At 38.8% G+C, this 12,513-nt stretch overlaps 1 protein-coding gene across 2 annotated transcripts in view; it reads right to left on the minus strand.

Annotated features, from left to right (window-relative positions):
• LOC149548287 (putative cyclic nucleotide-gated ion channel 5) overlaps positions 1-12,513 on the minus strand; it is a 138,751-nt gene that overhangs the window by 53,129 nt on the left and 73,109 nt on the right. For both annotated transcript variants that reach the window (XM_089792348.1, XM_089792349.1), the window contains exon 4: positions 1,841-2,053. In XM_089792348.1, the coding sequence (XP_089648474.1) occupies positions 1,841-2,053 (213 nt within the window). The remainder of the gene's footprint in view (positions 1-1,840; positions 2,054-12,513) is intronic.

Here is a 12,513-nt window from a genome sequence, read left to right on the forward strand (position 1 = left end):
TATTCGGTAACCAGGTCAGGACTTCAACAGTTAAATATTGAGTCTTTTACCAAGGGTAATCAGCTGTGTGCAATTTTCTCAGTATATACTTCGTAACAGCAATGTTCAAGGATAAATAAAAGGCATTTCTGTTAATTATATTCTTATGAATATGTTAATTGTATGTGAAGTTTGCATTTTTATGTTAAGATTATTTGAAATATCCATTCCAACTTGTTGAAAACAAACACAGACCAGCAGAACACCAGCTGTTTGATGAAAAATCAATGAGCTTACACTTCAATTTAAAAAAATTGAGCACAGATTTGGATAGATTCATTGCAGATATGTCATTGTTGATGATAGCTGTGAACGAACAAAGAAAAAAAGGTTTTATGTTGACGGATACCAATGGTTTGACGAGTTGCCTGTGAACTGGAAACTAATAGAGAAATAGTTCAAATTTCAGGATAGGGTTATTACACGGAAGGGCTCTCCTTGCTCAACAAGGGGTTGGAGGAGCCAACATCGTGCTAGGACTCCACAACCTAAACCTTTGTGGAAGGTTCCATACACATCACTATGTATTTGGCAAAATTGATATAGGAAGAAAATCGTTGGGATAACAATATTTCAGTCCTACTAAGCAAAACATCAACAGCATATACTGCCAAGAACATAACCAAGTAGAATGGAAAGCTAAACTGCCTCCCATAACTGAAATGGCTGAGCAGACTAAGATAATAGGAAAAAACACATTTGTATCTGTCTTGAATAGTAATATATTTTACAATTGAATGCTCCCCTCATTCTAAGGACTAGAAAGGGATTCCGAGATACAGGTTGCTTGAAATCTCACAAGCTTCTCCTCTTATATTAATATATCTTCCATTTCTTCTTTCTTTTGATTTACTTAGCCTTGAAGATCTTCAACCCTTCCATGGACAACCCACTGGCCTCCAATATACATTTGTTAGTCACCTCGAAGCTGAGACCTCTAGCATTTTCTTATCATTCCAAGATCTAGCAATTTCCACCAACAAAATTGCATTGTAGTAATTGACACTTTCCACAAAAAGAGTTAGGATACCCCCTCTTAACAGTGTTACTATTGTTATTCTTTATCCTGTCATGAGAAGAGGGCTCAAATAAGATCTCTCGCCACTAATATTTTTAGAATAGTTTAGTGTTTCTAGGAACTCTCCTTCCCAAATAATAGCTCTTCCAAATTAAAAAGAAACCTTAAGACCCCTCTAGAGAACTCGTTTTCTGCTCTTTGACAAGAACTAATTAATCAAGAGCTTGTGAGAGCTAATAGATGACAAACAATCTGAATACCCCAAATCATAAAAAAGAGTGGTTATAGGGGTCAGATACCAGCAGTTAAAAGCTACCCACTTAAGACAATAATTTAGACTTAAGTACAGAAATTTAAAAAAACAGAGAGATTTAAAGTCTCCTACAACCATATGTATTTAATATGCATCTCTGCAAAAGAATATGGTGACTAGAATTTGAGATGGAGATGTAGAAATCTCCGTGATGCTTATATCATCGCCTTGATTCCAGCAGCAGTGAGAACATTCTTTGGACACAGGCATGCAGCATAATATATGCTTACAGGAATCTTTTTTGAACACAACATTTATAATAAGCACTGGCATCTTCACTTAATAAGAAGATCAAATAATGTGATATTGAAAGAGTAGAGACTTTGGTCTTTTAAATATTCCTATTAGCAGTGCCCATTAATCTCAATAAACTAAAAACTACACACAATCTGAAGGTCATTGATCTCAATAAATTAAAAGCTACACACAATCTGAAGTTAAGTATACTATAAAGAAAACATTTTACTCACATGGCTTGCAAGCATATAAAGAAGTAAGTTGTATGCAGCACCAGCCCATGCTGTTTCGGTCAATACACCAGCTGTTCTTATTACATCTTTAGAAAGAGAGAATATTCGAATAAATCTGGGCAGGTACTGAAACAAGATAATGAATCGCAATGAATTTTTGGTGTTCAGTGCAGCTGAGCCTCTCATTGTTGGCATAATAACCCATATAACCACCTGTACAATTTAAACTAATTGAGATCTGCAAAGATATGGAAGATTCTTTCTTTTGATATAAACCATAACTTACCATGTACAATGGAAATGGTGGAAAGCATTTTAGCAGATTACAGCCATGAAAAAACCAATATTTATTTCATACCAAAGAGTGCTTAGATGAAATCTATTATATCCTATCCAAGCATGCACTAAATGATTTTCCTTTCTATCACATTTATCATTGCCTAAGAAGTCGTAGCAAGAGTGATGCTTCTGTCTTTCCTCTTGCACTTCAGGAGGAGAGGTTATAGTAAATATGAAGAAAAGTGAATACTAAAAGTTCATCAGACAGTACAGTATGGAATTTTATATTAAGATCATTTACATATCGGGTGCTCCTTAAGAGCAACAATTACAACTTATTCAAGCGCCTTACGAGAAATCACACTAGAAACAACAATTGGAAGACCAAGAGTCACAACTTAGAATTCCACAAAAATGTCCCTCTTGGGATTTGAACTAGGGTGTCAACAATGAGAACTCATTGCTTCAACCAAGCTAAATCCCTTGGACATACAGTATGGAATTTCACAACTAAAATCTTGTAAATAAGAGGAATATCCAAACAGCAGATTCTACTGCCCAACCACTAAAGCAGTCCAATTCAAGGAGTTATTTAACATATTCACCAAGACATCATTGCAAATGGTCCAAGCCTCTTATGAAGATGAAAAAAAAAAGAAAAATCAAATCACTTGATACTTTAAATCAGTAAGAGCAAGTAGCTTTTTACAATCCATAAGATATCAGTATGCTATTTCTAGATTCGATTGTGTGAGCTTTTTTTACATCAACAATTCAGATCACTCTGATCCATCATCAAGATGATAGAGAGCATATGGAGAAATATACAAAAGTTGCAGACCTTAACCCTTTAAGTAAGTCGAGGGGTGGAGGAGCGGCTGGGGAAATGTGGAAAGAAGGACAGAGAGAACCGAAAGGACCAAAAATTAATAAGCCCAAAAAAATCCCACTTAGGGATGACAAGGGAATATTCCCACTTTAGGTGGTGTTATCACGTTATCACTTTTCCACCTTAAATGGAACTTCCACCTTTGGTGGACTCATCCTTTTACTACTTTTCCACCTTTAGTGGACATGTTGCACAAACACCTTTCCGGTGATCCACCTTTATTGGGCGTATTGAACATACATCTTTTGACCTTGGAGGGTAATCCAATTTTAATGGACATGTAACACTTTCACTTTTACGCCTTAGGTGGGTGATTAGTTCTCTTTAGTTATCATGGCAAAAGATTACGATACTTGTCATAATCTTACGTACTCCTATGTTTTCACCTTGGCCTATTTAACCAAGAGGTTTCCTATGTACTATCAATTATTCTAATACATTCATTGTGAGAATACACTTTATTACTATCAATTTAGTGTCTCTTGTTATTGTGTTTTTCATGAAACCTTTAGATCTTAAGTGGCTTGTTCATAGCCAAATCTTACAGAAGCAATGGTTTAATTAGTTGCATATACAAAATAATAGTATAATATACATGAAAAGTCAAATCAATTTACTATCTGCTACAGGTATGAATTATCATATTTTCAATGTTAATGTCAAGTACCCACAACCAATACTTATCTTCGTTCTTCAGGCATTTTGCCTCAACAAAATTCTAATATTTTCTTTCAGTAATGTGAAGCAGCAAGCATCACAAAGAAAAGTGAAAATTTTGAATGGATCATCATTTCTTTGTACACCTTGATAAGATAAGATGAGATAAACAATTAACCCCTAACAAGAGACCACAAACAGGCCTAAGAAATTGAAGATACAAAGAGAGGCCCGAAGGCAGCAAGACCACCAAATAGTGTCCAAGAAAAAGGAAACAAACAGAGCAAGAAGAAAACAAAGAGAAACAACACTACACAAGAGAGACTATGAGACTGTGAAACAACTAGCAGTTCATAGTCATTAAAAAGTACCCCAAAACTGAAGGATAACTATACATGTGCAAAGAGGTTCGAGCCTATTGTTGAAGAGAGGGGGACCATTGTCGCTGATAATGTATGTGCATGTGATCTTTGCACGGCCTCACCAATCTAGTGTGAGTAACAGTGGATGGCCCCCCAGCCCGCGTAGTTCCTCTGGGAGAGGTAACCAGAGTGAAGAAGGAAGTGATAAGTTAGTGAAGGGACACTAGCCCAGAGGGGGATAGCTCGCAAAGACGGAAGGCCTCTTGGAGATAGAGTACAAGGCATCATTGATCATCGTACCTAAAGGAGGAGAGGGGCCAGCCCTCTCTGTATAAGCAATGAAACCTCCCACGAATCTCGTAATAGATCGAACAATAGAATAGAAAATGGATCCCAGTCTAAGCCACACCTTGTTAAGCATGAATGCCTGATGCTGTTGTATGGGAGAGTTTGTCCGTATGTTGGAGAGATGAATGAGTACTTATGTTTTGCATTCATGACTGTGTTTGTCATTGATGCCAAAAGATGATGTATGTGCATGTGATCTTTGCACGGCCTCACCAATCTAGTGTGAGTAACAGTGGATGGCCCCCCAGCCCGCTTAGTTCCTCTGGGAGAGGTAACCAGAGTGAAGAAGGAAGTGATAAGTTAGTGAAGGGACACTAGCCCAGAGGGGGATAGCTCGCAAAGACGGAAGGCCTCTTGGAGATAGAGTACAAGGCATCATTGATCATCGTACCGAAAGGAGGAGAGGGGCCAGCCCTCTCTGTATAAGCAATGAAACCTCCCACGAATCTCGTAATAGATCGAACAATAGAATAGAAAATGGATCCCAGTCTAAGCCACACCTTGTTAAGCATGAATGCCTGATGCTGTTGTATGGGAGAGTTTGTCCGTATGTTGGAGAGATGAATGAGTACTTATGTTTTGCATTCATGACTGTATTTGTCATTGATGCCAAAATCTCAAATTACCATTCTGAGAGAGAGTTTTTGTGAAATGAGTGCTGGTAATTGTGTTGTATCTTTTTATGAGGCTGAATATCGTTTAGCGGGCTTAGATTATGGTAGAAGACATGTTCAAGATGCTATGGTTAACATGGCGGAATCAAATGTTTATTCTGTGAAGATTGTTCAACGTATTATCCCCAGGAGGCCGACTATTGTTAATATCTTTATGGGATGTGTTATTTGTAATCTAACATGTAATGTAATATCCTAATGAGGTCCTATACTATTTATTGTAAATTGAGAAAGCCTCAAGACTAGCTCAATACTTGTTTTAGGACTTAGTATAAAGGAAAATTTGTTTCCTTGTGGATGAGGATGCAGTGTGGATGGTTATTGTTTATGCAAGCTTGAATGCGAATTATATGTGATCAGAGTAGAGATTGATGTTGAGTATGTACTGTGAACTTCAAAGGATTTGTTGTTTAGTTACTCCATGCACTTAGATATGTTATCCTGAAGATAATTTAGTGAAGAAAGTCTGAGGCTATGTGAACGGTGGGTTCGGTTGTCCCCCTTTCAACTCCTAACAGGATTGGAGTCTCTTGACAGTGATTCAAATTCTCCTAATAGGTACTCATATCTACTAATTGTAATTCATTAGCTCCTAATGGAATCCATCCTTTTACAAGGAAATTTTTTATTAGTACATCACTTGTGGGCATCAATCCCACTAGAGTTTTCCCTCTGATCAAGGGTTTCCCTAGTTAACAAATCTAGTGTTATTGTGCATGTTTATCTTTCTATGGTTGTTGCATCTTTTGATTACATGTTTCAAATCCGATAAAGTTATTAAAAGTTGTTTTAAGCACATAACTAATTACTGCCCCCCCTCTCAGCTATCTTGGTGGAGTTTACTTTCTAACATACCCATGTCACAGATTTAACAATTTCGCTCATCTTTGTTAGTCTGGTGATCTGTCTAGATACGAAGCCGGTGAGAGCCAACTCTAAAAGAGGCTAACTGGATACGTAAGGCATGGGGCCACTGTTGGGAAGAGTAGTAAGGTCGAATAATGATGCCATCTGGAATGTCAATACAGTGCTTTGCATAAAAGGCCATACGAGGGCGGAGGCCCTTGATAGGTCAATCCAAGTCCCATGAATAAACCTCCTATAGATGTCCATCCTAGTAATCTCATTCAGCTTCTCTTGTGGGAGGAGGTGAGCAAGAGCGTCCAAGGAGTTCTAAAAGGAAGGCAGTCAATATCGATACCCACGTAGCAAGGAGACTGGATACCTAAGTATACCAGCATCTGTAATAACCCCAATAGGTTATAACTTCTTCAAACACAAAAAATCTTTATACTTCAGTTGTTTGACATTTCATCAAACACTTTGCAAGCAAGGGTCATCTGATTGATATAACTTTTCAGATTGCTGCAGTGGTTCTTGTTTGGATTTGCCTCAAAGAGAATGCTTACAAAATTATCTACGCAATGACCTAACATAAATATTCAACTAATTTTGGCAATAGTGAATGCATATATGAGTTCTAATCATGAAAATGATCACCCACAGCCAACTGGTATTTTAACAAACAGTTGGTATGCAAACTAACTGGCTAATAAGAAATGATATATTAACGCTCAAAGACAACTATTAATGACCAGCAATTGTATCTCCTTGATTGAGAATGAGTATCCAATACAATATTCATACTAAGTTAGCCAAGACTCTTGGCATTTACAATGATATCAAAATATGATGATGGCTGGTAAAGTAATATGCACCTACAGCTGCCAATGAAAACTGATGCAATACTAAATATCTATCTTCAATACTCCCCTACAGCAGTACTCTAATCACATGCATGATTAAATACAACTAAAGCCATGGATTGTTGATACCATTGTGAGAAATGCAACAATGAATAATGTATCTATTAATGAATGATAGGTCTGATATGAAATGTTAGTTACAACAGCACTCTATAGTTAAAGGCAACTATGAAAATACACATCACACCTGGTATATGAAGTCGCCTTAGAGAATAGATGAATTGCAATACCACTGAACAGGAAATAACCTCCTCAAGTGCCCAAGTCATGCCTCTCTAGCTGCCGCCCCTGTTTGGAGAAGATAATTTTTAATAAATTATTGGCTGCCTCCAAGTGCCAACACAAGCACCTAAAATGATCTCCACTTCTTTGTGAACCAAGCGCCACTTTTAGAGCATGAAGTCGATGGCTCTAGGAACCTCTATGAACAAAAACGTGGTATCCTTGTCTGCAGCAACTGAGACTGAAATCTGATAACAGGGGTACCAAAATGCCTCCAAATGCACTCTCAGACCAACACAAGGCTTCCACAGAATGGTGTACCCCAATGAAAGAAGAGAATCGATGCACATAAGGGCTTCAATGTATGAAATCGTTGGACTCAACACACTGCCATGAGAATCTAGATGGACTGAAATCTGAATCTGAGTATGCACAATGCAAATCAACCTCCAAGAATGAAGATTTCGATTACAAATTGTCTCCAGCAATGCTCCGAATCAAACCATACAAAAACTTGGCCAAAGGCCGCTAAGTGTCACCAATGAAGCTCCAATAGATAGTCTGAAGTAACTTTCTCCCAGCTGCAATAATTCAAGTGATATTTCACACCCTCAAAATTGCGTACCAATTGAGAGTTTTCGTTCCCAATGGCCAAAGACAACTGTGGAAACCCTAGGCTCCACAACCATCAACAACAAACAACAACAACAACAAATCTGGATGATCAGAATGAAGCCCGGGGTGCCTATTTATTCTTTTTTTTCTCCACTTTCTCCAGAAGCTTCTAGAACATTATTTTATTTTATCTATTAAGTGACTTTATAAAATATTTTATAATTCAAGTCACTTTATTAAATTAATTAAATATAAAGTTACCTTTTAATATTTATTTATTTGATAACTTTATAAATAATTAACTTAATACCACTTATTTATTTAATTAAAATAATTAATTAGTCATCCTCATAAAATATTCATTATTTTGGATAACCTAATTAATTAAATTAATTAAATCAAATTGCCTCCAAAATGGGGACATGACAGCATCTAGGATGACCGGTGGAGTCAAAGGCCACAAGAATAATGGTTTTTGCCATCAACAAAGTCCACAAACCCCCTAAGTCTGCGAAGTAACCAAACCAAATCAAAGATCGTACAAAGTTTAAAGCGATGTGCACCGAAATCGGCCAAGATAATACTGGTAGGAGTGGTCGATTGACAGCAGATGAAACGACGAAGAAGAGTCTGCACCCTCTCCACCAAAGCTCGATCAATGGCCAATAAGGAGGGCCCCCAAATGATTGATCCATGAAGGATAGTAGGTCTAATCAAGGAGTCTAAGATAGACATCTTAGATGTGGTACCCCGAAAATGGTGCTTGAAGCACTGTCATCCAATAGAGTAAAAAATTAGGGCTAGAATAAGTCATCCAATTGAAAAATAGCAGCCAACGTCTTTTACAATAATAGTCATTTTTAACTTCAGGAGCGTTGCCCCTGAAAACCCTCGTCGAGGCGTTGCCCTTGACCCCACCCTGTACTGCGACAGGGAGTCCACCTGGGGCGCTGCCCCTTCACCCCATCTTGGGGGTGCTACCCCAAACCCCCATAATAATAATCTAAGGAGAAACTACACTAAGTAAAGGGGGAAAATTAGCCTCCGAGTCTAATAAGCCTCCACATCACAACACAGAGGTCGACAAATGAGTTGCTTGCCTTAAAAATACAAATAGCTCAAGGTATGTTCTTCAGTCCTCATGAAGATGCATAAAGGAGACCTCTTCCAAATGTTACTTGTAGTTTTGTTGATGACAATTAACAAAAGCTAGTTTCGTCACCAAAGAAACTTGCTATTGAGGCACCATCAATAAAGGCAGCAACGAAGCATCTTGAATCTGAATCTATTTATCTTGCTATCTCCCTCAAGAAAAGGAAGCAGAATAGTTGGCGACTCTTATGGTTTTTGCATTCTCAGACAACTATTGACAAAATGTAGAAAGATGAAAATTATTCTTCTGATGTTCACACAAATGAAGAGAATAATGTCATTAGATGTGAAAAGATGGGCATGCATTAAGGTCCTCATCAAGCTGCAAATAGTGCATCTTCATTTAAAGGTCATAAACTTGAATGAGGTTTGCATGAAAGATCTACCCTAGAACTTAATAAGGATCTTACCATGAACATTATAGGGGAATTTTGTTAAAATATTGAACTAAATTCCCCTTTGTCACAAATTTGTAACCAACATAATGTAGAAGCAAGCGATGAGGTAACTCATCTGATCAGCAATGAGGTGATGGTAAAATACCCTCTGTGCAAATCTCGTGTTCATCTGCACATCAACTGAAAAATCGCGTCTTTAGCTACTGGCATTTTTTCCTTGGAAAATCGCGGATTTTCTAAGCAATCGTTATCTTGGAATATCATGAATTTTTTCTAGGTGTTTTTGCGGATTTTTTCTAGCGTTTTTTTTCTTGGAGACTCACCGCTCTATGTTTGGTGAAAATCGTGGCTTCCATGATCGGTCCATATCTGCAAATCATAGCCGTTTTTTAAGAAAAAAACACAGAACCCGCATTTTTCTAAAGCCGCAAAATGTTTGTGGAAAACGCGTCTTTTATATGCCGAAACCACTATTGTAGTGCCGTATTTTGTTGACTCCAGCATTCACGACAACAAATTTTCCGTAATCTTCCATTTTTGGGAGTTCTTTATCAGCAATCCACCATTCTTTCTGCAAATTCGTCCTTCAAAGCCATCGACTAGGGTTTTACTCAAAACCCTAGTTTTTGACCTCAGAAAAAAATTTTGCTTGCAGATTCTTGGTGGGTTTCTTGAGAGCTCAACTAGGTTGTCATCTGTTTTTTCTGGGTGCCTCGATTTTCGAGCCAATGGATCCAAAAAAAGACAGCAAATTCCTTCTGGGTTTATCGAGCTCTCCTCTAGGTCACTCTAATTCTTCTGGGTCTTTCGTATTTTTGCCTCAAAGAACGTGCCTTCATAGATTTTCACAATTTTTCATTGAAAAACGTGCCATGGCATCTCTGACAAATATTCTGCTCAAGCATAATTCCAAATTCAATGGTCGCAATTATGGAACCTGGAAGCAGCGCATCATCGCAATCTTTGAATATTGGAACACCGATCAACTTGTTCTGGGTGTTACGCAATGTCCGACTTCTCCAGGACCTGATCAAGATACATGGGATTTGACTAATCGAGAGGCAATGATGCTTCTCACATTATCTGTAGTTGATGATCAACTTTCTCAAATTCCATCCGGCAAAACAGCTACCAAAATCTGGACACACCTCAAAGGTCTTCATTAGACTTCCGACAAGAGTAGAGCCTTCTTTCTGAATAACACTATTTTCTATTGTCATGGATGAGGACACCATGCTCCAGGCACACCTGAATCGGATTCAGGAAATCCGTGATCAGCTACTTGCCATCGGTCACAAGATGGAGGAAGAGGATATTGTGGTAATCACTCTTCAGAGTTTACCAAAATCCTATGAGCATTTTATCAAGAGTCTCAACATCACATCTACTGGTGTTGATCTAAAGTTCACTGATCTCTGCACCCTGTTGCTTCAACAAGATCGGTGGAAACAACAGTTCGGTAGCAGCTCCAGTTCCACCTCCACTGAGCAAGCCTTTGCTACGAAATCCTTTCAGAAGGATAAGGGCAAGTTTCAGCAACCATCTCAACAGAAGTCTTCTACTCCAGCATTCGATGGTACCAGAAAGAAGAACATTCAATGTAACTACTGCCACAAGTTTGGTCACATGAAGGTTGAATGTCAAAAACACTTAGCTGCCTAGTCTAAGCAATCAGGTTCACAACCCAAAATGAACAGTGCAGAGCACACTAAGCAGGCGAAATTTGCCTTTTACACCTTTATGGCTAAAAGACCTGCAGATCATGTGAAGTCGTTTGCCTAGTACATTGATTCAATTGCCTCTCCACATTTCACTCACCGCAGAGACTAGTTTACTAACTACTAGCCTTATTCAGATCCTGTTATTTGTGGTGGTGGAGAAGAGTACACGGTTGTCGATAAAGGCAACATTTAGATTCTGTCTGTGGGGAGGAATCTCATATTCCTTGATGTGTACTACGTTCCAGGAATGGAACTAAATCTACTCTCAATCAGTTAGTTGCTACGACATTCTCCACACTTGGCAATCACCTTTAGTTCACATCACTGCACCATTGCTGATCGGGCGACTAAGTCTACTGTTGCAGTAGGTCTTGAGGATCATGGTCTTTTCAGACTTACTGATTGCGGTGATCCTTGGGACTTAGCTATGGCTGCTCGGCAATCTTTTGTCAGCACACTTTGGCATCAACGATATGGGCACTTAAATGTGCATTATCTCTCACAGCTTGCTTGGGATGAGCTTGTTCTTGGTTTGCCAAAGATTCAATCTCAACACCTTGGAGTTTGTGATGCATGTCAAGCTAGGAAGCAACATTGCACACCATTCACCAGTGGCGATTCTTGGCGAGCTTCTCAAGTACTTCAGCTTGTTCATGCCGAAATCTATGGCCCATGGCCACTCCTTCTATTCTTGGGTCCAGGTATTTTCTGTTGTTTGTAGATGATTTCAATAGAAAAATGTGGGTGTATTTCCTTAAAAAGAAATTAGATGCATTTACTGTATTTCAAAAGTTTAAACCCTTAGTTGAAAAAGAGTCTGGGAAACCTATTATTGCTCTTAGATCAGACAATGGGGGGTAATTTTGTTCTAATGTTTTCTCCAGCTTCTTAGATACACATGGCATCAAACACCAGTTAACCACACCCCACACGCCACAACAGAACAGTGTAGTTGAACGTCGAAACAGGACAATCACCGAGATGGCTCGTTCCATGCTCGAACACAAACATGTTCCGAAGCAGTTTTGGGCAGAAGCCGTTAACACTGCAGTTTATTTGTTGAACCAATCACCCACAGTGGCGGTCAAAGATAAAACTCCGAAAGAGGCCTAGTCAAGTTGCAGGCCCAGAATCAATCACCTGAAGATTTTTGGCTCTCTTGCTTTTGTTTGGATCTTTGATGCTTCATGAACCAAGTTAGATGCCAAGAGTCAGAAACTAATGCTTGTTGGATATAGCAGTCTTCACAAAGCCTACCGCCTGATTGATGTTGCGACATCTCGTCTCATATACAGTCGTGATGTAGTTTTTGATGAGCAGCAAGGACCATTCATGCCTGTTTCTCCTGGTCTTGATCTAGCAGACCAGCCTATGCAAGCTCATGATTTGGGAATTCGGCTTCCATTAGGTCCACCTGATGATAGGGCTCCAATAGCTCTTGCAGCTCCAGTTATTCCAATGATACCTGTACAGACACCTCCAGCTTCTCCTGCAGGATCACCTCGCTTTGTAGATGCTTCACCTGAGTTTGATCCAACTTCTTCTGATGAGGATCCTACTAATCAAGCATCTCCTAGTACTATTGTTGGT

Source organism: Cupressus sempervirens, chromosome 7 (assembly GCF_028749045.1).
Source record: "Cupressus sempervirens isolate cs-2001-9-10 chromosome 7, ASM2874904v1, whole genome shotgun sequence".
Taxonomy (NCBI): Eukaryota; Viridiplantae; Streptophyta; class Pinopsida; order Cupressales; family Cupressaceae; genus Cupressus; species Cupressus sempervirens.